The sequence below is a fragment of the Micromesistius poutassou genome (assembly GCF_964030765.1).
Source record: "Micromesistius poutassou genome assembly, chromosome: 5".
NCBI lineage: Eukaryota > Metazoa > Chordata > Actinopteri > Gadiformes > Gadidae > Micromesistius > Micromesistius poutassou.
Genome location: NC_140275.1, coordinates 3,896,752 through 3,920,673, shown reverse-complemented (window position 1 = coordinate 3,920,673; position 23,922 = coordinate 3,896,752). Strand labels below are relative to the sequence as shown.

Here is a 23,922-nt window from a genome sequence, read left to right as displayed (position 1 = left end):
ATGGGACAATTCCTCTTTTAAACGGAGGAGACCGTTCCACCTTCACGGAAAGTTGTCCTTTCGGGGTTCAGTTGAGGAAATGTTGGGGTTTCATTCATTTTCCAGTATTCGGCAACGTCAAAATGTAGCACAAGTGTAAGATGGAAGCTTCTCAGATATGACCAAAACTGCCGAACTTTGTTCCTGGTCAGCGTCGCTTCTGGCTGAACGCATTCCAATTTAGTACAGGCTTAAATCAGGAAAACATTCCGGAGGACGAGGCCGTCGACCAAAGGTTAACAAAAGTGTCATTCACAGCCTACAGGGTTTTTGGCCCTCTAACAAGTAATTTATGTCATATTGAAGACGGGACAAGGAAACACATTTGCCTTCAGGTAATTCAAAAAGTATAGACCAGAGAATGGCACTGCACAGGGCTCCGTGGCGCAATGGATAGCGCGTTGGACTTCTAGTGAACAGCAGAAGAAGGCATTCAAAGGTTGTGGGTTCGAGTCCCACTGGAGTCGTGGTTGAACCCGAGATGTGCGTTGAGACTTTTTCAAACCCTAACTGTGCCACATTAAAGCAAAGTCCATGGACTAAGTTTGGACTAAGAAATATTGCGTCCCTGCCAAACCCAAACTTAGAACTGCAAAACAGAGGAGTGGCGTGGAATTCAAATTCAGAGTCTAAAGTTAAGGTGGCGTCACAAAGAAGGTGAAAACACAGGACCACTACTTGCAAAATAGGTCGAGTTCTCTGGTACATATTGCAAATGCCACGGCAGAGATAGATATTTGTGTTAATTCTGAATCACAAGGAAAACACTTCTTAAATTACCACTAGTGATGACGTCGTTCCAATCGATGGCTTCCAATGATCACGCTGTACCGAGGTAAGACTGTACTTTCAGGGATCATTTCTGTAGTTCTTGTCTTGAGAAATGTTGTTCCAAAGTGTTTTGTCTCGCAAACCACGATGAAGAGACATGATGTTCCTTCTAAAGCAGGAAGTCTGCAGTGAATAATGACCACGGTCATGTGTTCACTGTTGTTGATGACTTGTCTGTGTTTCTTTGTGGAACATAGAAGGAGGGAATATGGTCAGAGTGGCTGAGACTTTTTGACTTTAAAAGATAAGAACTCATACTGCGAGCACTTTCACCTGACGTGCTTCACTGAAGCTTAGGGTTAATGAATGCTGCTAAAGGCAATCCATTGATCTGTCGGGTGAAAAATCGAGCACATTGAAGGAGCTGTTTCCAGCCTGTTACTACATGGGACAATTCCTCTTTTAAACGGAGGAGACCGTTCCACCTTCACGGAAAGTTGTCCTTTCGGGGTTCAGTTGAGGAAATGTTGGGGTTTCATTCATTTTCCAGTATTCGGCAACGTCAAAATGTAGCACAAGTGTAAGATGGAAGCTTCTCAGATATGACCAAAACTGCCGAACTTTGTTCCTGGTCAGCGTCGCTTCTGGCTGAACGCATTCCAATTTAGTACAGGCTTAAATCAGGAAAACATTCCGGAGGACGAGGCCGTCGACCAAAGGTTAACAAAAGTGTCATTCACAGCCTACAGGGTTTTTGGCCCTCTAACAAGTAATTTATGTCATATTGAAGACGGGACAAGGAAACACATTTGCCTTCAGGTAATTCAAAAAGTATAGACCAGAGAATGGCACTGCACAGGGCTCCGTGGCGCAATGGATAGCGCGTTGGACTTCTAGTGAACAGCAGAAGAAGGCATTCAAAGGTTGTGGGTTCGAGTCCCACTGGAGTCGTGGTTGAACCCGAGATGTGCGTTGAGACTTTTTCAAACCCTAACTGTGCCACATTAAAGCAAAGTCCATGGACTAAGTTTGGACTAAGAAATATTGCGTCCCTGCCAAACCCAAACTTAGAACTGCAAAACAGAGGAGTGGCGTGGAATTCAAATTCAGAGTCTAAAGTTAAGGTGGCGTCACAAAGAAGGTGAAAACACAGGACCACTACTTGCAAAATAGGTCGAGTTCTCTGGTACATATTGCAAATGCCACGGCAGAGATAGATATTTGTGTTAATTCTGAATCACAAGGAAAACACTTCTTAAATTACCACTAGTGATGACGTCGTTCCAATCGATGGCTTCCAATGATCACGCTGTACCGAGGTAAGACTGTACTTTCAGGGATCATTTCTGTAGTTCTTGTCTTGAGAAATGTTGTTCCAAAGTGTTTGGTCTCGCAAACCACGATGAAGAGACATGATGTTCCTTCTAAAGCAGGAAGTCTGCAGTGAATAATGACCACGGTGATGTGTTCACTGTTGTTGATGACTTGTCTGTGTTTCTTTGTGGAACATAGAAGGAGGGAATATGGTCAGAGTGGCTGAGACTTTTTGACTTTAAAAGATAAGAACTCAAACTGCGAGCACTTTCACCTGACGTGCTTCACTGAAGCTTAGGGTTAATGAATGCTGCTAAAGGCAATCCATTGATCTGTCGGGTGAAAAATCGAGTACATTGAAGGAGCCGTTTCCAGCCTGTTACTACATGGGACAATTCCTCTTTTAAATGGAGGAGACCGTTCCACCTTCACGGAAAGTTGTCCTTTCGGGGTTCAGTTGAGGAAATGTTGGGGTTTCATTCATTTTCCAGTATTCGGCAACGTCAAAATGTAGCACAAGTGTAAGATGGAAGCTTCTCAGATATGACCAAAACTGCCGAACTTTGTTCCTGGTCAGCGTCGCTTCTGGCTGAACGCATTCCAATTTAGTACAGGCTTAAATCAGGAAAACATTCCGGAGGACGAGGCCGTCGACCAAAGGTTAACAAAAGTGTCATTCACAGCCTACAGGGTTTTTGGCCCTCTAACAAGTAATTTATGTCATATTGAAGACGGGACAAGGAAACACATTTGCCTTCAGGTAATTCAAAAAGTATAGACCAGAGAATGGCACTGCACAGGGCTCCGTGGCGCAATGGATAGCGCGTTGGACTTCTAGTGAACAGCAGAAGAAGGCATTCAAAGGTTGTGGGTTCGAGTCCCACTGGAGTCGTGGTTGAACCCGAGATGTGCGTTGAGACTTTTTCAAACCCTAACTGTGCCACATTAAAGCAAAGTCCATGGACTAAGTTTGGACTAAGAAATATTGCGTCCCTGCCAAACCCAAACTTAGAACTGCAAAACAGAGGAGTGGCGTGGAATTCAAATTCAGAGTCTAAAGTTAAGGTGGCGTCACAAAGAAGGTGAAAACACAGGACCACTACTTGCAAAATAGGTCGAGTTCTCTGGTACATATTGCAAATGCCACGGCAGAGATAGATATTTGTGTTAATTCTGAATCACAAGGAAAACACTTCTTAAATTACCACTAGTGATGACGTCGTTCCAATCGATGGCTTCCAATGATCACGCTGTACCGAGGTAAGACTGTACTTTCAGGGATCATTTCTGTAGTTCTTGTCTTGAGAAATGTTGTTCCAAAGTGTTTTGTCTCGCAAACCACGATGAAGAGACATGATGTTCCTTCTAAAGCAGGAAGTCTGCAGTGAATAATGACCACGGTCATGTGTTCACTGTTGTTGATGACTTGTCTGTGTTTCTTTGTGGAACATAGAAGGAGGGAATATGGTCAGAGTGGCTGAGACTTTTTGACTTTAAAAGATAAGAACTCATACTGCGAGCACTTTCACCTGACGTGCTTCACTGAAGCTTAGGGTTAATGAATGCTGCTAAAGGCAATCCATTGATCTGTCGGGTGAAAAATCGAGCACATTGAAGGAGCTGTTTCCAGCCTGTTACTACATGGGACAATTCCTCTTTTAAACGGAGGAGACCGTTCCACCTTCACGGAAAGTTGTCCTTTCGGGGTTCAGTTGAGGAAATGTTGGGGTTTCATTCATTTTCCAGTATTCGGCAACGTCAAAATGTAGCACAAGTGTAAGATGGAAGCTTCTCAGATATGACCAAAACTGCCGAACTTTGTTCCTGGTCAGCGTCGCTTCTGGCTGAACGCATTCCAATTTAGTACAGGCTTAAATCAGGAAAACATTCCGGAGGACGAGGCCGTCGACCAAAGGTTAACAAAAGTGTCATTCACAGCCTACAGGGTTTTTGGCCCTCTAACAAGTAATTTATGTCATATTGAAGACGGGACAAGGAAACACATTTGCCTTCAGGTAATTCAAAAAGTATAGACCAGAGAATGGCACTGCACAGGGCTCCGTGGCGCAATGGATAGCGCGTTGGACTTCTAGTGAACAGCAGAAGAAGGCATTCAAAGGTTGTGGGTTCGAGTCCCACTGGAGTCGTGGTTGAACCCGAGATGTGCGTTGAGACTTTTTCAAACCCTAACTGTGCCACATTAAAGCAAAGTCCATGGACTAAGTTTGGACTAAGAAATATTGCGTCCCTGCCAAACCCAAACTTAGAACTGCAAAACAGAGGAGTGGCGTGGAATTCAAATTCAGAGTCTAAAGTTAAGGTGGCGTCACAAAGAAGGTGAAAACACAGGACCACTACTTGCAAAATAGGTCGAGTTCTCTGGTACATATTGCAAATGCCACGGCAGAGATAGATATTTGTGTTAATTCTGAATCACAAGGAAAACACTTCTTAAATTACCACTAGTGATGACGTCGTTCCAATCGATGGCTTCCAATGATCACGCTGTACCGAGGTAAGACTGTACTTTCAGGGATCATTTCTGTAGTTCTTGTCTTGAGAAATGTTGTTCCAAAGTGTTTGGTCTCGCAAACCACGATGAAGAGACATGATGTTCCTTCTAAAGCAGGAAGTCTGCAGTGAATAATGACCACGGTGATGTGTTCACTGTTGTTGATGACTTGTCTGTGTTTCTTTGTGGAACATAGAAGGAGGGAATATGGTCAGAGTGGCTGAGACTTTTTGACTTTAAAAGATAAGAACTCAAACTGCGAGCACTTTCACCTGACGTGCTTCACTGAAGCTTAGGGTTAATGAATGCTGCTAAAGGCAATCCATTGATCTGTCGGGTGAAAAATCGAGTACATTGAAGGAGCCGTTTCCAGCCTGTTACTACATGGGACAATTCCTCTTTTAAATGGAGGAGACCGTTCCACCTTCACGGAAAGTTGTCCTTTCGGGGTTCAGTTGAGGAAATGTTGGGGTTTCATTCATTTTCCAGTATTCGGCAACGTCAAAATGTAGCACAAGTGTAAGATGGAAGCTTCTCAGATATGACCAAAACTGCCGAACTTTGTTCCTGGTCAGCGTCGCTTCTGGCTGAACGCATTCCAATTTAGTACAGGCTTAAATCAGGAAAACATTCCGGAGGACGAGGCCGTCGACCAAAGGTTAACAAAAGTGTCATTCACAGCCTACAGGGTTTTTGGCCCTCTAACAAGTAATTTATGTCATATTGAAGACGGGACAAGGAAACACATTTGCCTTCAGGTAATTCAAAAAGTATAGACCAGAGAATGGCACTGCACAGGGCTCCGTGGCGTAATGGATAGCGCGTTGGACTTCTAGTGAACAGCAGAAGAAGGCATTCAAAGGTTGTGGGTTCGAGTCCCACTGGAGTCGTGGTTGAACCCGAGATGTGCGTTGAGACTTTTTCAAACCCTAACTGTGCCACATTAAAGCAAAGTCCATGGACTAAGTTTGGACTAAGAAATATTGCGTCCCTGCCAAACCCAAACTTAGAACTGCAAAACAGAGGAGTGGCGTGGAATTCAAATTCAGAGTCTAAAGTTAAGGTGGCGTCACAAAGAAGGTGAAAACACAGGACCACTACTTGCAAAATAGGTCGAGTTCTCTGGTACATATTGCAAATGCCACGGCAGAGATAGATATTTGTGTTAATTCTGAATCACAAGGAAAACACTTCTTAAATTACCACTAGTGATGACGTCGTTCCAATCGATGGCTTCCAATGATCACGCTGTACCGAGGTAAGACTTTACTTTCAGGGATCATTTCTATAGTTCTTGTCTTGAGAAATGTTGTTCCAAAGTGTTTGGTCTCGCAAACCACGATGAAGAGACATGATGTTCCTTCTAAAGCAGGAAGTCTGCAGTGAATAATGACCACGGTCATGTGTTCACTGTTGTTGATGACTTGTCTGTGTTTCTTTGTGGAACATAGAAGGAGGGAATATGGTCAGAGTGGCTGAGACTTTTTGACTTTAAAAGATAAGAACTCATACTGCGAGCACTTTCACCTGACGTGCTTCACTGAAGCTTAGGGTTAATGAATGCTGCTAAAGGCAATCCATTGATCTGTCGGGTGAAAAATCGAGCACATTGAAGGAGCTGTTTCCAGCCTGTTACTACATGGGACAATTCCTCTTTTAAACGGAGGAGACCGTTCCACCTTCACGGAAAGTTGTCCTTTCGGGGTTCAGTTGAGGAAATGTTGGGGTTTCATTCATTTTCCAGTATTCGGCAACGTCAAAATGTAGCACAAGTGTAAGATGGAAGCTTCTCAGATATGACCAAAACTGCCGAACTTTGTTCCTGGTCAGTGTCGCTTCTGGCTGAACGCATTCCAATTTAGTACAGGCTTAAATCAGGAAAACATTCCGGAGGACGAGGCCGTCGACCAAAGGTTAACAAAAGTGTCATTCACAGCCTACAGGGTTTTTGGCCCTCTAACAAGTAATTTATGTCATATTGAAGATGGGACAAGGAAACACATTTGCCTTCAGGTAATTCAAAAAGTATAGACCAGAGAATGGCACTGCACAGGGCTCCGTGGCGCAATGGATAGTGCGTTGGACTTCTAGTGAACAGCAGAAGAAGGCATTCAAAGGTTGTGTGTTCGAGTCCCACTGGAGTCGTGGTTGAACTCGAGATGTGCGTTGAGACTTTTTCAAACCCTAACTGTGCCACATTAAAGCTAAGTCCATGGACTAAGTTTGGACTAAGAAATACTGCGGCCCTGCCAAACCCAAACTTAGAACTGCAAAACAGAGGAGTGGCGTGGAATTCAAATTCAGAGTCTAAAGTTAAGGTGGCGTCACAAAGAAGGTGAAAACACAGGACCACTACTTGCAAAATAGGTAGAGTTCTCTGGTACATATTGCAAATGCCACGGCAGAGATAGATATTTGTGTTAATTCTGAATCACAAGGAAAACACTTCTTAAATTACCACTAGTGATGACGTCGTTCCAATCGATGGCTTCCAATGATCACGCTGTACCGAGGTAAGACTGTACTTTCAGGGATCATTTCTATAGTTCTTGTCTTGAGAAATGTTGTTCCAAAGTGTTTGGTCTCGCAAACCACGATGAAGAGACATGATGTTCCTTCTAAAGCAGGAAGTCTGCAGTGAATAATGACCACGGTCATGTGTTCACTGTTGTTGATGACTTGTCTGTGTTTCTTTGTGGAACATAGAATGATGGAATATGGTCAGAGTGGCTGAGACTTTTTGACTTTAAAAGATAAGAACTCATACTGCGAGCACTTTCACCTGACGTGCTTCACTGAAGCTTAGGGTTAATGAATGCTGCTAAAGGAAATCCATTGATCTGTCGGGTGAAAAATCGAGTACATTGAAGGAGCCGTTTCCAGCCTGTTACTGCATGGGACAATTCCTCTTTTAAACGGAGGAGACCGTTCCACCTTCACGGAAAGTTGTCCTTTTGGGGTTCAGTTGAGGAAATGTTGGGGTTTCATTCATTTTCCAGTATTCGGCAACGTCAAAATGTAGGACAAGTGTAAGATGGAAGCTTCTCAGATATGACCAAAACTGCCGAACTTTGTTCCTGGTCAGCGTCGCTTCTGGCTGAACGCATTCCAATTTAGTACAGGCTTAAATCAGGAAAACATTCCGGAGGACGAGGCCGTCGACCAAAGGTTAACAAAAGTGTCATTCACAGCCTACAGGGTTTTTGGCCCTCTAACAAGTAATTTATGTGATATTGAAGATGGGACAAGGAAACACATTTGCCTTCAGGTGATTCAAAAAGTATAGACCAGAGAATGGCACTGTACAGGGCTCCGTGGCGCAATGGATAGCGTGTTGGACTTCTAGTGAACAGCAGACAAAGGCATTCAAAGGTTGTGGGTTCGAGTCCCACTGGAGTCGTGGTTGAACCCGAGTTGTGCGTTGAGACTTTTTCAAACCCTAACTGTGACACATTAAAGAAAAGTCCATGGACTAAGTTTTTTAAGGGAACTTGGACCTGGGCCATGGAAGAAATATTGCGTCCCTGCCAAACCCAAACTTAGAACTGCAAAACAGAGGAGTGGCGTGGAATTCAAATTCAGAGTCTAAAGTTAAGGTGGCGTCACAAAGAAGGTGAAAACACAGGACCACTACTTGCAAAATAGGTAGAGTTCTCTGGTACATATTGCAAATGCCACGGCAGAGATAGATATTTGTGTTGATTCTGAATCACAAGGAAAACACTTCTTAAATTACCACTAGTGATGACGTCGTTCCAATCTATGGCTTCCAATGATCACGCTGTACCGAGGTAAGACTGTACTTTCAGGGATCATTTCTATAGTTCTTGTCTTGAGAAATGTTGTTCCAAAGTGTTTGGTCTCGCAAACCACGATGAAGAGACATGATGTTCCTTCTAAAGCAGGAAGTCTGCAGTGAATAATGACCACGGTCATGTGTTCACTGTTGTTGATGACTTGTCTGTGTTTCTTTGTGGAACATAGAAGGATGGAATATGGTCAGAGTGGCTGAGACTTTTTGACTTTAAAAGATAAGAACTCATACTGCGAGCACTTTCACCTGACGTGCTTCACTGAAGCTTAGGGTTAATGAATGCTGCTAAAGGCAATCCATTGATCTGTCGGGTGAAAAATCGAGTACATTGAAGGAGCCGTTTCCAGCCTGTTACTGCATGGGACAATTCCTCTTTTAAACGGAGGAGACCGTTCCACCTTCACGGAAAGTTGTCCTTTTGGGGTTCAGTTGAGGAAATGTTGGGGTTTCATTCATTTTCCAGTATTCGGCAACGTCAAAATGTAGGACAAGTGTAAGATGGAAGCTTCTCAGATATGACCAAAACTGCCGAACTTTGTTCCTGGTCAGCGTCGCTTCTGGCTGAACGCATTCCAATTTAGTACAGGCTTAAATCAGGAAAACATTCCGGAGGACGAGGCCGTCGACCAAAGGTTAACAAAAGTGTCATTCACAGCCTACAGGGTTTTTGGCCCTCTAACAAGTAATTTATGTGATATTGAAGATGGGACAAGGAAACACATTTGCCTTCAGGTGATTCAAAAAGTATAGACCAGAGAATGGCACTGTACAGGGCTCCGTGGCGCAATGGATAGCGTGTTGGACTTCTAGTGAACAGCAGACAAAGGCATTCAAAGGTTGTGGGTTCGAGTCCCACTGGAGTCGTGGTTGAACCCGAGTTGTGCGTTGAGACTTTTTCAAACCCTAACTGTGACACATTAAAGAAAAGTCCATGGACTAAGTTTTTTAAGGGAACTTGGACCTGGGCCATGGAAGAAATATTGCGTCCCTGCCAAACCCAAACTTAGAACTGCAAAACAGAGGAGTGGCGTGGAATTCAAATTCAGAGTCTAAAGTTAAGGTGGCGTCACAAAGAAGGTGAAAACACAGGACCACTACTTGCAAAATAGGTAGAGTTCTCTGGTACATATTGCAAATGCCACGGCAGAGATAGATATTTGTGTTGATTCTGAATCACAAGGAAAACACTTCTTAAATTACCACTAGTGATGACGTCGTTCCAATCTATGGCTTCCAATGATCACGCTGTACCGAGGTAAGACTGTACTTTCAGGGATCATTTCTATAGTTCTTGTCTTGAGAAATGTTGTTCCAAAGTGTTTGGTCTCGCAAACCACGATGAAGAGACATGATGTTCCTTCTGAAGCAGGAAGTCTGCAGTGAATAATGACCACGGTCATGTGTTCACTGTTGTTGATGACTTGTCTGTGTTTCTTTGTGGAACATAGAAGGATGGAATATGGTCAGAGTGGCTGAGACTTTTTGACTTTAAAAGATAAGAACTCATACTGCGAGCACTTTCACCTGACGTGCTTCACTGAAGCTTAGGGTTAATGAATGCTGCTAAAGGCAATCCATTGATCTGTCGGGTGAAAAATCGAGTACATTGAAGGAGCCGTTTCCAGCCTGTTACTGCATGGGACAATTCCTCTTTTAAACGGAGGAGACCGTTCCACCTTCACGGAAAGTTGTCCTTTCGGGGTTCAGTTGAGGAAATGTTGGGGTTTCATTCATTTTCCAGTATTCGGCAACGTCAAAATGTAGCACAAGTGTAAGATGGAAGCTTCTCAGATATGACCAAAACTGCCGAACTTTGTTCCTGGTCAGCGTCGCTTCTGGCTGAACGCATTCCAATTTAGTACAGGCTTAAATCAGGAAAACATTCCGGAGGACGAGGCCGTCGACCAAAGGTTAACAAAAGTGTCATTCACAGCCTACAGGGTTTTTGGCCCTCTAACAAGTAATTTATGTGATATTGAAGATGGGACAAGGAAACCCATTTGCCTTCAGAGAATTCAAAAAGTATAGACCAGAGCATGGCACTGCACAGGGCTCCGTGGCGCAATCTATAGCGCGTTATACTTCTAGTGAACAGCATATTCGTGTGTTTGGTCTCGCATACCACGATGAAGAGACATGATGTTCCTTGTAACAAACAAGGCTAGCTCGGTTAGCGTTTAGCATACCAGGAGTTCGGTTTGCGTGGCACTGAGATGCCCAAAGACCAATTACAGCATGGCAACAACATTTGAGGATTCTGTACTACTTAACCAAGCTGCAAAGAAAATCATCTACCTCAAAGGTGAAATCTAAAAACTCACCGATACGCTGAGGCATAAAGAAGCTCTCCTGTCCAACTTCATGGACGTAGCTGCCGGGCAATCCAGGCACCTGGCATCCTTCGCGGCTACCCTGCAGGACACATTCCACTGGGATCCCGCCTGCTGTCCCCAGTCCTGTTCCACACCGCAGTCTTCATGGTCCATAGTGCAGATCCGTGGTCTTTCAAAGCAACTAGCGGGGGCAAGTAAGGCATCACCACCTAGCCTGGAAATCTTGAACCACTTTGCACCACTGGCTACTGATGATCCTCCGGCGCTGGCCTCTCCCCGGGCTGTTAGCTCCATGGATGATGACTCTCCCTGTCAAGAATTGCTCCTGAGGCGTTTATCGTGGAAAGGCTTTTACTTCGAACTCGTTGCGGTACATACATCCAGTGTATCTGGTGGCATTCCTATCACTGCTGTCTTAACGTATATGCCACAGTATATGCGCAGGCACATTTCAATTACCGTACATGACATCTCCCCCTTTAAAGTGGGTTATTTATGAACACAAATCTCTTTACGTTTTATGTAAATCAGACAAACAAATAAACTTTCTTGTTATGAACATAAATCAGCATCGCCAACATTAATGCCATTTCAGTACAACTTTGTTTGTTTGTTTGTTAGTTTTTTTTGTTTTTTTTCACATCTCACTTTTCCCCCTTTTTTTTTTGTGTGTGTACCCCCCCCCCCAAAGGCCATATGTTCAATCTACAGGTCAAGCCTGTTGGTCGGTTTGCACACCCGTCCAGATCTGGTCACAGTCTGACCGGGCATAGGGCTTGCAGGTGTAGCCGCACTCTGACTGCTGGGGACAGTCTCTAACGTGTCAGAGTGGGTGTCTGTCCCTGTGTTCTCGCTGGTTGCTGATGATGAAGACTGGGGAACCGGTTCAGGTTGAAGGTGGCGACGGTTTCGCCGAAGCTCAGCTCCCTGCTGCGTCTTGATGATGTAAGATCTTGGAGTAATGCTTTCACTTGAGATCACCGCTGGCGGTGACCATGATTTCTCATGGTCCAACTTGGACCTAACCGCATCACCTGGCTGCAGGACAGGTAAGAGTCGGGCTCCGTGGCGGCGATTGTAGTAATAGGCCTGTCTAGCCTTCTCTTGCTCATCCCTCTCCTTCACCGCTGCTCTCCTGGGCCACTTAGGTTGAAGATTCTTCTCCAATGTAGGGAGTGTTGTTCTAATCTTTCTTCCCATTAACAGCTCTGCAGGGTTGTAGCCGGTGGAGGAGCACGGGGTGGACCTGTAAATCATCAGGGCCATCACTGGATCTGCTTGTTTGAGGATCTTCTTGGCCGTTTGGACGGCCCTTTCTGCATGCCCATTTCCCTGCGGATGATGGGGGCTGGACGTGCAGTGTCTGAAGTCAAGCTGTGTCGCAAACTCCTGAAAACTGCAGCCCATTATCAGACACCACCTCGTCTGGAACACCAAACCTGGCGAAGATAGCCTTCAACTTCAGTATGACCTGTGTACTGGTTGTGGAAGGCATGTGCAGTATTTCTATAAATCTGGAGTAATAGTCCGAGATAATCAGGTAGTTTTGGTGATTGTACTCACATAGATCCATCGCAATTCTCTTCCACGGACGATCTGGAAGTGGTGTAGAGATGAGAGGTTCTTTTTGTTGTGTTCTCTTCAGTTCATGGCACACCTGGCATGATGTAACAAGGCTGCTTATCTCTGTAGAGAGCCCGGGCCACCACACTGATGAGCACGCCCTCTCCCTACATTTAGCCAGGCCTTGGTGGCCTTCGTGGATTTTCTGGAGAATCTCTTTTCTCATCGGCTGTGGCACGACGATCCTGCATCCTCTGAGGACAAGGCCATTGTGCTCTGACAGCTCCGCTTTGACCTGAACGTATTCTCTTATACTCACAGGCACTTTGCTGATGTGTTCTGGCCATCCAGCATGTATGAACTTGATGACTGACTGCAGATTGGCATCCGATGCAGTTGCCATTTTGATCACATCCATTTTGCTTTGGCTATCCCCCCACTACACCAGCAACATAGCATGCCACATCGCTCTGAGTGTCCATCTCAGCACACGTGCTGGACAGCGGACTACGCGACAGGGTGTCGGCGACTACCTGCCACGGGGTTGAATCTCATTAGCCTCATGAGAAGACGCTGACACCGCAATGGTACGTTGTCCAGGCTACGGCTGTTGATGAGCGGCACTAGTGGCTTGTGGTCCGTTACTAGTTTAAACTGCTCCAGGCCGGTGAGATACCTGTAGAACTTCTCACACGCCCACACGCCAGCCAGACATTCCTTTTCGATCTGGGCGTAGCGTGTTTCCGCTTCTGTGAGGCGTCTGGAGCAATATGCGATGGGTTGCCATTGCTGCCCATGGAGCTGAAGGAGCACCCCCCCCAGTCCATAGCTGCTGGCGTCAGCAGACACAGACGTAGGCTTGTCCACGTCATAGTAAGCAAGAGCTGGCGCCGTCGTCAGTAGCTCTTTGGTTTGGTTGAAAGCAGCTTGTTGTGCGTGACCCCAAGTCTACATGTTCTTGCTTTTCAGGAGCTCATACAGCGGCTGTCCCACCGTGGACAGGTTGGGGATGTATCTTCCCAGATAATTCACCATTCCCAAAATCCTTTTCAGCTCGTGTACGTTTGCTGGTGGTGGTAGCTGCTGTATAGCTTCGACTTTGCCCGGATCGGGCCGTATTCCATCCTTGTCGATGATGTGCCCTAGGAACCGCAGCTGGCTCTGCCTAATGGAGCACTTTTCTCGGTTGAGCTTCAATCCAGCCGTCTCAATGCGCTGCATGGCTTTCTCTAACCGCTGGTCATGTTCGTTCACTGTGGCGCCATAGACGAGCACGTCGTCCATAAATATCTCTACCCCTTCTAGCCCCTGCATTGTCTCCATCATCTTTCTCTGGAAAATTTCCGGAGCACTAGTTATTCCGAAAGGGAGCCTCTTGAAGTGAAATCTGCCAAACGGCGTGATAAAGGTAGTGAGCTTGCAACTGTCTGGATGCAGTGGAATCTGGAAAAAACCACTTGCTGCATCGAGTGACGAGAAGACAGTGGCACCACTTAGTTTTGCTATAATCTCATCTGTGACAGGCAGGGTGTACTGTTCTCTCTTAACAGCCACATTCAGTCTTTTGAGATCTACACAGATGCGAGCTTTACCTGTGCTCTTCTTCAAGACTGACACCATGGGTGCGCACCAATCAGTGGGCTGTGTCACCTTCTCAATGATGCCATTTCTCTCCATTCTCTGGAGTATCTCTCTGACTTTTTCTAACATGGGAAGTGGCACACGCCTAGCTGTGTGGACAGCGTACGGCTGAGCATTGTCTTTCAGTTGTATTCTTACAGGTTCAGTCTTTAGTGCATACGGTGCTATTTGAAAAAATAGCTTACAGCACCTGGGCGTTCTTAGTTGTTTGATCGGACACCACACGCACGCACTTGCTCGTTTCATGTCAGCGTGCTAATATTGGCTTAATCTCTTTAGCACAGTCTTTGATCTATATACTATCTATGAATGTAAGTCAAAAACGGCATCGCAACTTCTAATCGGATCTAACCGTTAGGGGTGTCAACAATAATCGATTCGGCGATGCATCGCAATGCGGGGCATGCACGATTCAGCATCGATGCGGCAACGTGCCGTAATCGATTATGTCGCTGTTTATTTTCTGGCCTCGAGTGGACAATAAAGTTGTGACGTTTCAATTACTTCCGGCGGCATTTCCGGAGCAACGTAGCTACATGCTAAGCGGCGGCGCTAGCTAGCACAACAGGATGGCTGAGGCGGAGGGAGATGACCACGAAAGACGGGTAATTAAAAACGCACCCAAAGCTTGGAAAGCGGACATTTGGGCACATTTCGGATTCTACGAAGTTAATGGGATACTAGACAAGACTTACGCGGTGTGTAAAATATGCCACACTAAAATCAAGCACGTCGGCAATACAACTAACTTCACGAACCATGTTGATCGTTGGCATCCTGAGTTGGCTTCAACAATTACAACAACAACAACAACACAAAAAGTCGACACATCCCAGCCAAGAATTGACCAGTCGCTAGTGTCAACGTTTACAACTTTACTACTTGAAAAACTTTCACAGCAATAAGTTAAGTTACTGTGTGTTGCACTGAATATTTTTTATTGCTGGGTGCCTGGGTGGTTGTTGTTACAATAGTGTAACTGTGATTATTATTTAATGTTTGCACAGGAATTCAGGAAGTGCCTTGTCTTAAAGCTGCTATTTTACTGTGTGTAAAAAACAAACAAACACTTATGGTCACTGCTGGAAAAAGTTGGCTGTTATTGCTATATTTACATACAAATGGTTCTAAAGCAGAGAGAAGAGAATATTTCTCATTCAAAGTACTGAAAGCAGTGATTTATGTTTTCTTTTTAAGGTAAAATGCCATATCCAACCCTGTACCATTTTATTTTATTTTATGACATTTATGTCAGATACAGGAGAGTGAATACACACATAGCAGCCAATAAAATCTGTTGTTATATCTCACTCCTTGTATTGCCTCATGATTGATGAAAAATTTGCCTTATTGTGTGCAGTAGAATTTTGATGCATCGCAATGCATCCCAATGCATCGTAGAATCGAATCGAATCGAATCGTTACCTGCTGAATCGTAATCGAATCGAATCGTGAGGGCAGTGCCAATGCACACCCCTACTAACCGTAGTGAACAAGCTAACGTTTGTTAGCCTATGCGCTAGCTAATGTGGCTAATGTTAAAGAAACCGCTGAAACCGACCCAGCTTACCGGACGCTCATTCACCGCAGCAGGTCCAGTCTCTGGACCTGTGTCGGTAAGTTTTGTTTTGTTTTGGTTCTGACAAACCTAACATCTACTGAGTGATTTCTACGCAGTGGCTCCCGTTGTGGAGCCCGGCGTGTAAGTTTCGCTTTGTGCTGTTACAATAACAACACCATCATCATCAACAACAACAACAACAATTCAAGTTCCCAAGACACCTTTACTGGCCACAGCTGTTTCTCTCCCAAGCTTTCATCACCGTACAGAAATGGCTCCACTTACCTCCCAGTCCGGTTGCTCCAGCTGTGTCCGCCTGACCGACAAGATAGCCGAGCTAGAGAAAAGGATATCCAATCTGTACCAGATCCAGGCGGCGGAGAACTTTATGGATACCATCACCTTCGGCCCTGCACAACCCGATTTCCAGATGTCCGAGTCCATCACCCGATCCCCTGCTATCAGCAGGGTCGGAGCTGCGTCGCTGGATGAGTCCGGTGACATCGCTCGCCATTCGGCTACTGTCGCCCCTCCGCCGGCCGCCGCTCCCGATGACACCTGGGCACCGCTCGGAGCGAAGCCAAAAGCCGCTGTGAGCTCCACACCTCTTCATCCGGAGCATTGGGCTCGTGTGGGCGCCAAAAAAGGGAGAAGCAGCCCCCCCTCCCATGCATCTGCACCCCCCCACTTTAACATCCAACTTAACAATAAATACGAGGTTCTCAGCGTAACTGACTTCCCCCTCCTGGATGACGGGTCACAGGTCCCTTCACCATCTGCAGTTGGGCGTTTTCCCCGCAGTAAGACTTGCAGGCAATCCCAGCCTGCGTTTACTCCTGCTCCTAAGTCCAGCGGCTCGTCACACCGCTCGTCCCTCACCGTCTCCCGGCCACCACAGCAGATAACATCACAAGGATCTCCACCATCGTATCCACATCCCCACAAGTCCCCGCGGAGGTCTTCTGTGCGTCCCCACTCCCAGGTGCAGCAGCAGCGCTCCCCGTCTCTGCTGGTGATCGGCACATCGCTGGTCAGGCATGTGGCGGTGCATAACGGCAGGACTTTCTGTCATCCAGGTGCCTCAGTAAACAACATCGAAACAGCTGCTTTGCACCTAAGTGCCCAGTACAGGTCCGTCTCTGCCCTGGTTCTTGAGGCAGGTGTGAATGACATTAAGACCCAGCAGTCAGAGGCCCTCAAAGAGGATTTCACACGCCTTGTGGATACACTGCTGGACACCGGAAAGCAGCTTATTCTTTCCGGTCCGCTGCCCTCTCCCTGCTTCGGCGATGTGAAATACAGTCGTCTCCGTCAGCTCCACACATGGTTGAAGGGCTTCTGTATGAGTAAGAGCATCCCGTTCGTGGACAACTTCACAACATTTTCAAACAGACCACAATTTTTTCGAGGTGATGGCTTACACCCAAACCTACAAGGTTCCCGCCTCCTAGCTTCGAACATTGAACTGACCCTCCGCTCATGCGACCACAGTGACCCTTGACTAGCTGTATCCCCGTGTAGCTCCCCCTACCGGCGCGATAGTTACAGTGCACTCCCACTAGCTGTAACCCAGTCTAGCTCCCCCTACCTGTGCAATAGCCTCATTACACCCAAGAACATCCCAGTGAGAGTGACAACTAGACCATATCGATCACACGTTCTGTTTGCTAATCATAGTAATTCATTTAACTTAATTCCAATCAGTTCTTCTTCCTGTATTATAACTCACCCATCAACTACCATCCCTCCAGTTCCCAGCTCTGCTGAGCCATTAGATAGCAACTCAGTCCCTGAGCCTCCTATGGTCAACAATCTACAGCATCTTTCTACTCCTGAAGATTTTAGAAATAGACATGGACTTGGTTTCTTACACTTTAATGCCAGGAGCCTTGTTCCTAAAATGGATATATTAAAAATTTGGTTTTTGACTGCCAAACCTGATATAGTAATTATCTCTGAATCCTGGCTTAAACCAGCTGTTCCTGACAATGTTATTTATATCACCGGTTACAATATTTTCCGAACTGACCGAAAAGGCAGGGCTGGTGGTGTTCTCATGTACGTTTCTGAGCATTTACAGGGATCTGCTCTGAGATACATAACAGGCTCAGCCTTCAGAACCCACCATTGCACTTTATACACACTTACAGGATTTTCTTCCCTTAATACTCGAAGGGTATCGTACTGGTACACCTTAATTTACAAAGCTGTTTTAGGCAAGCTGCCGCATTACATCTGCTCTAAGTTTATTGCTGTCCAGTTGCCACACAATCTTAGAGCCAACAGTTGGCTGCGATTTAAGGTCCCCCATATGAGGACCGTGTTAGGGATGAAGACCCTCTCCCATTTTGGGCCATGGTCGTGGAATGACCTACAAACCAGGCTGAGATTGGGCTCTCTCATCCCTCTTTCTTGCTTCAAATGCTCAATCTCAGAACTTTTAGTCACCAGCTGCACCTGTGACAATTAACTTAATTCTGTAATTGTGCTGCTTGTTTTTGATGTCAAATGTCTCTTGTTACCTTGATCGTGTTGTGTATGTTTGCTTGTACCTGTTTCCTCAGGACATCCTCGAAAAAGAGATTTTAATCTCAATGGATCTTTCCTGAATAAATAAAGGTTAAAAAAAAAAAAAAAAAAAAAAAAAGGTGCTCTGTGCTGCACACCGTTTCCTCCACTCTCCTCACTAGGTTCATCTTCACAGACAGTGGCCTGCTGAGAAGATTGGTTACTGTGTGTCCACGAATAACATAAGCTGTGAGCGGGTGTCTCTTTCCTTTGTAGGCTACATTGCTCTGGAACTGCCCTATGCACTGTAGCTCCCCACCTGGGCTATCCAATAGGATGTCTGCAGGCCCCCGTGGTGTTTTAGGTCTGAGTGAGTGATAGGTTTCCTCTCTGATGATGTTCACATCGGCCCCTGTGTCGATTTTGAATTCAACCGGAGTGGAGCCTACTAGCAGATTGACGGCCCATTGCTCTGATGACCAATCAGCGGCTTTGCTCACTGCCCCTAGGAAATACGACTGTTGCTGCTCAGTAACCTCACTCACTGCCTTCTTATTATTCCTGCACACTCTGCTCCAATGTCCAACTTTGTTGCATGTGTTGCATGTGGTTTCACGCGCAGGGCAATTTTCATCCCTGCTATGACGCACTTTCCCGCATTTTCCACATTCGCCATTTCCATTATTTCCCCCTCTTTGCTTACCGCCATATTTCACGTTCTTGTTGAACTTCTTGAACTTGTGACTAACTTCGTGCACTGCTCCTGTTGCCTCTCCTTGCATGCTAATTTGTGAAGCGACCTCCTCAGACTGCCTGACGGTTTGTACGGTTACGGCCAGTGTCAGGTCCTTCATTAGCTGAAGTTTTCGCGAGACGTCTTTGTCAAGTATACCAACAACGATTCGGTCGCGAATATTCTCCTCCCTACTCGCACCGAAATCACAATGGTCTGAGAGTTCATACAAAGCCCTGATAAAAGTCTCTGCTTTTTCTCCCGGTCTTTGCAGACGTTGGTGGAAACATGCCCGCTCATGAATCACGTTCCTTCGCGGTACAAAGTACTCATCAAACTTCGCTAGCACGACACCAAAGTTATCCTCCTCTTCTCCTTCCTCGGCAAACGTGAACGAACGAAACACATTCTCTGACCCATCAGCTAAATTACATTGTAATAACTGTTACGTGTTATTCACTGACAAACGTGTTTTATTTTTATTATTATTGTTATTAGTCACATAGCATGTTATAGCAACTCGGTTTTTCATTGACAATAATGCAGGGTAATGCAGAAGTGTTAGAGAAGTAAATTTGGGCCAATATGTCAATTTTACTCTAAAAATTAGTTAGGCAGAAATGCTATTAGGCTAACGATATCTTTGTTGTTTGATCATTAGAGTTTACATGATCAGAGCACTGGCTCAGATCCGAGCTACAGTCCGCAACCGAGCACGTCTTCAGCTCCAAGAGGACGCGGTCGTGCTAGAGCCAGAGGAGGCCGTGCTCGAGGGGCTGCAAGGGGCAGAGGCCGAGGAACTCGAGGTCAAGGACGTGGAGCAAGCCGGACTGCGACTGGAGAGCGTTTACAAGATGAGGATATTCAACGAATGGAGAATCTGCAAGCTCAAAGAATTGCAGATGAGCAGGTAGCCTTTCTAAAATAGCCTTTTGCCCCCCATGATCTCCACATTATCTAGAACGGTAAACAATGACATGCCATTTACTGTGAGCACAACATTTCTGTTAGTTTATTGTCATTCATAAACTGTAAAAGAAAAATATAAACAAATTAAAATTTCAACTCTGGTCTGGCAACAAACCAAAAATACAATAAATTATATTACAATAATATTAGTAATAATAAAGGACAAGGTCTAATCTTCTTGATGAACTGTTTTTTTTTTTGTTTGTTTGTTTTTACAGGCTAGAATTGAACGACTGAGCTTGGAAGAATCCCATCAGGTGCTTCAGATCTGCCTGACAAGGGACCCAAGCCTCCTGTTCGATGTCCTGCAGATCTCAGCATCAGGAGATGCTCCTCCACCAGGCCCTCCAGCTCCACATCTACCCACTTGGTGTGTGTGCAGGAAGTGCCGCGAGATGCCCACAGATCTAGATATAGTAATTATCTCTGAATCCTGGCTTAAACCAGCTGTTCCTGACAATGTTATTTATATCACCGGTTACAATATTTTCCGAACTGACCGAAAAGGCAGGGCTGGTGGTGTTCTCATGTACGTTTCTGAGCATTTACAGGGATCTGCTCTGAGATACATAACAGGCTCAGCCTTCAGAACCCACCATTGCACTTTATACACACTTACAGGATTTTCTTCCCTTAATACTCGAAGGGTATCGTACTGGTACACCTTAATTTACAAAGCTATTTTAGGCAAGCTGCCGCATTACATCTGCTCTAAGTTTATTGCTGTCCAGTTGCCACACAATCTTAGAGCCAACAGTTGGCTGCGATTTAAGGTCCCCCATATGAGGACCGTGTTAGGGATGAAGACCCTCTCCCATTTTGGGCCATGGTCGTGGAATGACCTACAAACCAGGCTGAGATTGGGCTCTCTCATCCCTCTTTCTTGCTTCAAATGCTCAATCTCAGAACTTTTAGTCACCAGCTGCACCTGTGACAATGACAAAAAGGTGCTCTGTGCTGCACACCGTTTCCTCCACTCTCCTCACTAGGTTCATCTTCACAGACAGTGGCCTGCTGAGAAGATTGGTTACTGTGTGTCCACGAATAACATAAGCTGTGAGCGGGTGTCTCTTTCCTTTGTAGGCTACATTGCTCTGGAACTGCCCTATGCACTGTAGCTCCCCACCTGGGCTATCCAATAGGATGTCTGCAGGCCCCCGTGGTGTTTTAGGTCTGAGTGAGTGATAGGTTTCCTCTCTGATGATGTTCACATCGGCCCCTGTGTCGATTTTGAATTCAACCGGAGTGGAGCCTACTAGCAGATTGACGGCCCATTGCTCTGATGACCAATCAGCGGCTTTGCTCACTGCCCCTAGGAAATACGACTGTTGCTGCTCAGTAACCTCACTCACTGCCTTCTTATTATTCCTGCACACTCTGCTCCAATGTCCAACTTTGTTGCATGTGTTGCATGTGGTTTCACGCGCAGGGCAATTTTCATCCCTGCTATGACGCACTTTCCCGCATTTTCCACATTCGCCATTTCCATTATTTCCCCCTCTTTGCTTACCGCCATATTTCACGTTCTTGTTGAACTTCTTGAACTTGTGACTAACTTCGTGCACTGCTCCTGTTGCCTCTCCTTGCATGCTAATTTGTGAAGCGACCTCCTCAGACTGCCTGACGGTTTGTACGGTTACGGCCAGTGTCAGGTCCTTCATTAGCTGAAGTTTTCGCGAGACGTCTTTGTCAAGTATACCAACAACGATTCGGTCGCGAATATTCTCCTCCCTACTCGCACCGAAATCACAATGGTCTGAGAGTTCATACAAAGCCCTGATAAAAGTCTCTGCTTTTTCTCCCGGTCTTTGCAGACGTTGGTGGAAACATGCCCGCTCATGAATCACGTTCCTTCGCGGTACAAAGTACTCATCAAACTTCGCTAGCACGACACCAAAGTTATCCTCCTCTTCTCCTTCCTCGGCAAACGTGAACGAACGAAACACATTCTCTGACCCATCAGCTAAATTACATTGTAATAACTGTTACGTGTTATTCACTGACAAACGTGTTTTATTTTTATTATTATTGTTATTAGTCACATAGCATGTTATAGCAACTCGGTTTTTCATTGACAATAATGCAGGGTAATGCAGAAGTGTTAGAGAAGTAAATTTGGGCCAATATGTCAATTTTACTCTAAAAATTAGTTAGGCAGAAATGCTATTAGGCTAACGATATCTTTGTTGTTTGATCATTAGAGTTTACATGATCAGAGCACTGGCTCAGATCCGAGCTACAGTCCGCAACCGAGCACGTCTTCAGCTCCAAGAGGACGCGGTCGTGCTAGAGCCAGAGGAGGCCGTGCTCGAGGGGCTGCAAGGGGCAGAGGCCGAGGAACTCGAGGTCAAGGACGTGGAGCAAGCCGGACTGCGACTGGAGAGCGTTTACAAGATGAGGATATTCAACGAATGGAGAATCTGCAAGCTCAAAGAATTGCAGATGAGCAGGTAGCCTTTCTAAAATAGCCTTTTGCCCCCCATGATCTCCACATTATCTAGAACGGTAAACAATGACATGCCATTTACTGTGAGCACAACATTTCTGTTAGTTTATTGTCATTCATAAACTGTAAAAGAAAAATATAAACAAATTAAAATTTCAACTCTGGTCTGGCAACAAACCAAAAATACAATAAATTATATTACAATAATATTAGTAATAATAAAGGACAAGGTCTAATCTTCTTGATGAACTGTTTTTTTTTTGTTTGTTTGTTTTTACAGGCTAGAATTGAACGACTGAGCTTGGAAGAATCCCATCAGGTGCTTCAGATCTGCCTGACAAGGGACCCAAGCCTCCTGTTCGATGTCCTGCAGATCTCAGCATCAGGAGATGCTCCTCCACCAGGCCCTCCAGCTCCACATCTACCCACTTGGTGTGTGTGCAGGAAGTGCCGCGAGATGCCCACAGATCTAGAAAAAAAGTGCTGTCGGCAACAACCTGCTTCCTGCATTTCCATGCTGCCTCACATGGAAGTGTACATTTTACAGGAAGGGGTCTTGCGATTGGCTCGAAGGATTTGGAATGATGTCCGGGCTGAGGAGGATCTTCCAGACCCCGGCGAAAGCAATAAACAGTTCCGCTACGCTGCATACCGTCAATATGTTGTGTGGCAATATGGGGCACTGGGTGCTGGGCACAGAGTGGTTATTCCTAGTTGCTGTGTCTGGAAAATCAGAGACCGCTACCCAGACCCCAATGGACAGTACAAGGGTTTTGTCCCTAGCAGAGTCTAAACACAGATTTACACTAGAGCCCTGCCATTTATATGGCAACATTTGCACTGAGGTTTACATTATGCACATAACAAGGTTGTTTATATTTGACTTTTATTTAAAATTTGTCTCTTGTTATTTATATTTTGTTATTTATATTTTGTCATTTTGGAATAAAACTTTTGAAAAAGATGAATGCCTTTCATTTTACTATATCTGCAAAACAAGCAATAGATTTTCTCACCACCACATTCAAAATAAGTGATTACAAACAACAACAAAATTGGTATAACTATAACTTTTATTGTTACATAAATAATCTGTAGATTTTCAAGAATAGTATATACATGGTGTTTCCAGGGATGGGAGACGGGTCAGGCTGTGTGGAGTAGTTGTCAGCTGTGGTGATCTACTCCTTTGGCAGTGATTTACCTTTAGGAAGAATATCACAATTACACATCTGATAATAATTAATACATTTTTTGAGACAATCAAAGAATAAGAATACTTACTATGGTAGTAGAGTAATATCTTTTAAAAAATCAGTATACTATAATCTATTCAATACTAGCGTCATCGGCCCGTTTTACACCACAGAGAAGCTAATATTAGCATTTGGCTAATACAAGCTACAATAGTAGCTACGTTAGCAAAAGTTAGCCTACATTTTCATGAAAATAAGAAATCCTCCCTGAAGCAAAACAAATAATTACCTGTCCAACAGAAAGACGGCAACCTCGGCATCACTTTTGAGTCTCTTCAGATCCTTCAGTTGTCTCCACCGCTCAAAAGCTGAACCAATGTTGACTCTGGTTTTCGCTCTTGCTTTATCCAGAAGCTTTTTGTTTGCAGACTTTTCTTCCTCTGGCTTTCTCTTTTTTGCCTTTTTCTCTGGAAGAGCCGTAACAAGTAACCGTTGAGGCGGTAATTTGGGCTGCGTTTTCTC

General features: G+C 45.2%; 1 protein-coding gene and 15 non-coding genes across 16 annotated transcripts; all 16 read left to right on the top strand.

Annotated features, from left to right (window-relative positions):
• The first annotated feature begins 414 nt into the window (after positions 1-414).
• Positions 415-506, top strand: AC3HAE_014188 (transfer RNA arginine (anticodon UCU)). Its single transcript is given in 2 exon segments — positions 415-451; positions 471-506. It is a non-coding gene; the product is annotated as a tRNA-Arg (tRNA).
• A 370-nt stretch (positions 507-876) lies between these two features.
• On the top strand, positions 877-1,092 carry LOC311344120 (small nucleolar RNA U3). Its single transcript, XR_014633589.1, has one exon. It is a non-coding gene; the product is annotated as a small nucleolar RNA U3 (small nucleolar RNA).
• Positions 1,093-1,669: 577 nt separating this feature from the next.
• AC3HAE_014187 (transfer RNA arginine (anticodon UCU)) lies at positions 1,670-1,761 on the top strand. The gene is given in 2 exon segments: positions 1,670-1,706; positions 1,726-1,761. It is a non-coding gene; the product is annotated as a tRNA-Arg (tRNA).
• Positions 1,762-2,131: 370 nt separating this feature from the next.
• Positions 2,132-2,347, top strand: LOC311344037 (small nucleolar RNA U3). Its single transcript, XR_014633513.1, has one exon. It is a non-coding gene; the product is annotated as a small nucleolar RNA U3 (small nucleolar RNA).
• Positions 2,348-2,924: 577 nt separating this feature from the next.
• Positions 2,925-3,016, top strand: AC3HAE_014186 (transfer RNA arginine (anticodon UCU)). Its single transcript is given in 2 exon segments — positions 2,925-2,961; positions 2,981-3,016. It is a non-coding gene; the product is annotated as a tRNA-Arg (tRNA).
• Positions 3,017-3,386: 370 nt separating this feature from the next.
• Positions 3,387-3,602, top strand: LOC311344116 (small nucleolar RNA U3). The gene has a single exon (XR_014633586.1). It is a non-coding gene; the product is annotated as a small nucleolar RNA U3 (small nucleolar RNA).
• A 577-nt stretch (positions 3,603-4,179) lies between these two features.
• On the top strand, positions 4,180-4,271 carry AC3HAE_014183 (transfer RNA arginine (anticodon UCU)). The gene is given in 2 exon segments: positions 4,180-4,216; positions 4,236-4,271. It is a non-coding gene; the product is annotated as a tRNA-Arg (tRNA).
• Positions 4,272-4,641: 370 nt separating this feature from the next.
• Positions 4,642-4,857, top strand: LOC311344036 (small nucleolar RNA U3). Its single transcript, XR_014633512.1, has one exon. It is a non-coding gene; the product is annotated as a small nucleolar RNA U3 (small nucleolar RNA).
• Positions 4,858-5,434: 577 nt separating this feature from the next.
• Positions 5,435-5,526, top strand: AC3HAE_014182 (transfer RNA arginine (anticodon UCU)). The gene is given in 2 exon segments: positions 5,435-5,471; positions 5,491-5,526. It is a non-coding gene; the product is annotated as a tRNA-Arg (tRNA).
• A 370-nt stretch (positions 5,527-5,896) lies between these two features.
• On the top strand, positions 5,897-6,112 carry LOC311344059 (small nucleolar RNA U3). Its single transcript, XR_014633534.1, has one exon. It is a non-coding gene; the product is annotated as a small nucleolar RNA U3 (small nucleolar RNA).
• A 1,039-nt stretch (positions 6,113-7,151) lies between these two features.
• LOC311344093 (small nucleolar RNA U3) lies at positions 7,152-7,367 on the top strand. The gene has a single exon (XR_014633565.1). It is a non-coding gene; the product is annotated as a small nucleolar RNA U3 (small nucleolar RNA).
• A 577-nt stretch (positions 7,368-7,944) lies between these two features.
• AC3HAE_014181 (transfer RNA arginine (anticodon UCU)) lies at positions 7,945-8,036 on the top strand. Its single transcript is given in 2 exon segments — positions 7,945-7,981; positions 8,001-8,036. It is a non-coding gene; the product is annotated as a tRNA-Arg (tRNA).
• Positions 8,037-8,429: 393 nt separating this feature from the next.
• Positions 8,430-8,645, top strand: LOC311344158 (small nucleolar RNA U3). The gene has a single exon (XR_014633624.1). It is a non-coding gene; the product is annotated as a small nucleolar RNA U3 (small nucleolar RNA).
• Positions 8,646-9,222: 577 nt separating this feature from the next.
• On the top strand, positions 9,223-9,314 carry AC3HAE_014180 (transfer RNA arginine (anticodon UCU)). The gene is given in 2 exon segments: positions 9,223-9,259; positions 9,279-9,314. It is a non-coding gene; the product is annotated as a tRNA-Arg (tRNA).
• A 393-nt stretch (positions 9,315-9,707) lies between these two features.
• LOC311344149 (small nucleolar RNA U3) lies at positions 9,708-9,923 on the top strand. Its single transcript, XR_014633616.1, has one exon. It is a non-coding gene; the product is annotated as a small nucleolar RNA U3 (small nucleolar RNA).
• Positions 9,924-22,169: 12,246 nt separating this feature from the next.
• On the top strand, positions 22,170-22,997 carry LOC311343966 (P2X purinoceptor 7-like; the record flags this gene model as incomplete). The annotated part of the gene is made up of 2 exons (XM_084468918.1): positions 22,170-22,208; positions 22,485-22,997. The coding sequence occupies 2 exons, from the start codon at positions 22,170-22,172 to the stop codon at positions 22,995-22,997; spliced, it is 552 nt and encodes a 183-aa protein (XP_084325044.1).
• Between the last annotated feature and the right edge of the window lie 925 nt (positions 22,998-23,922).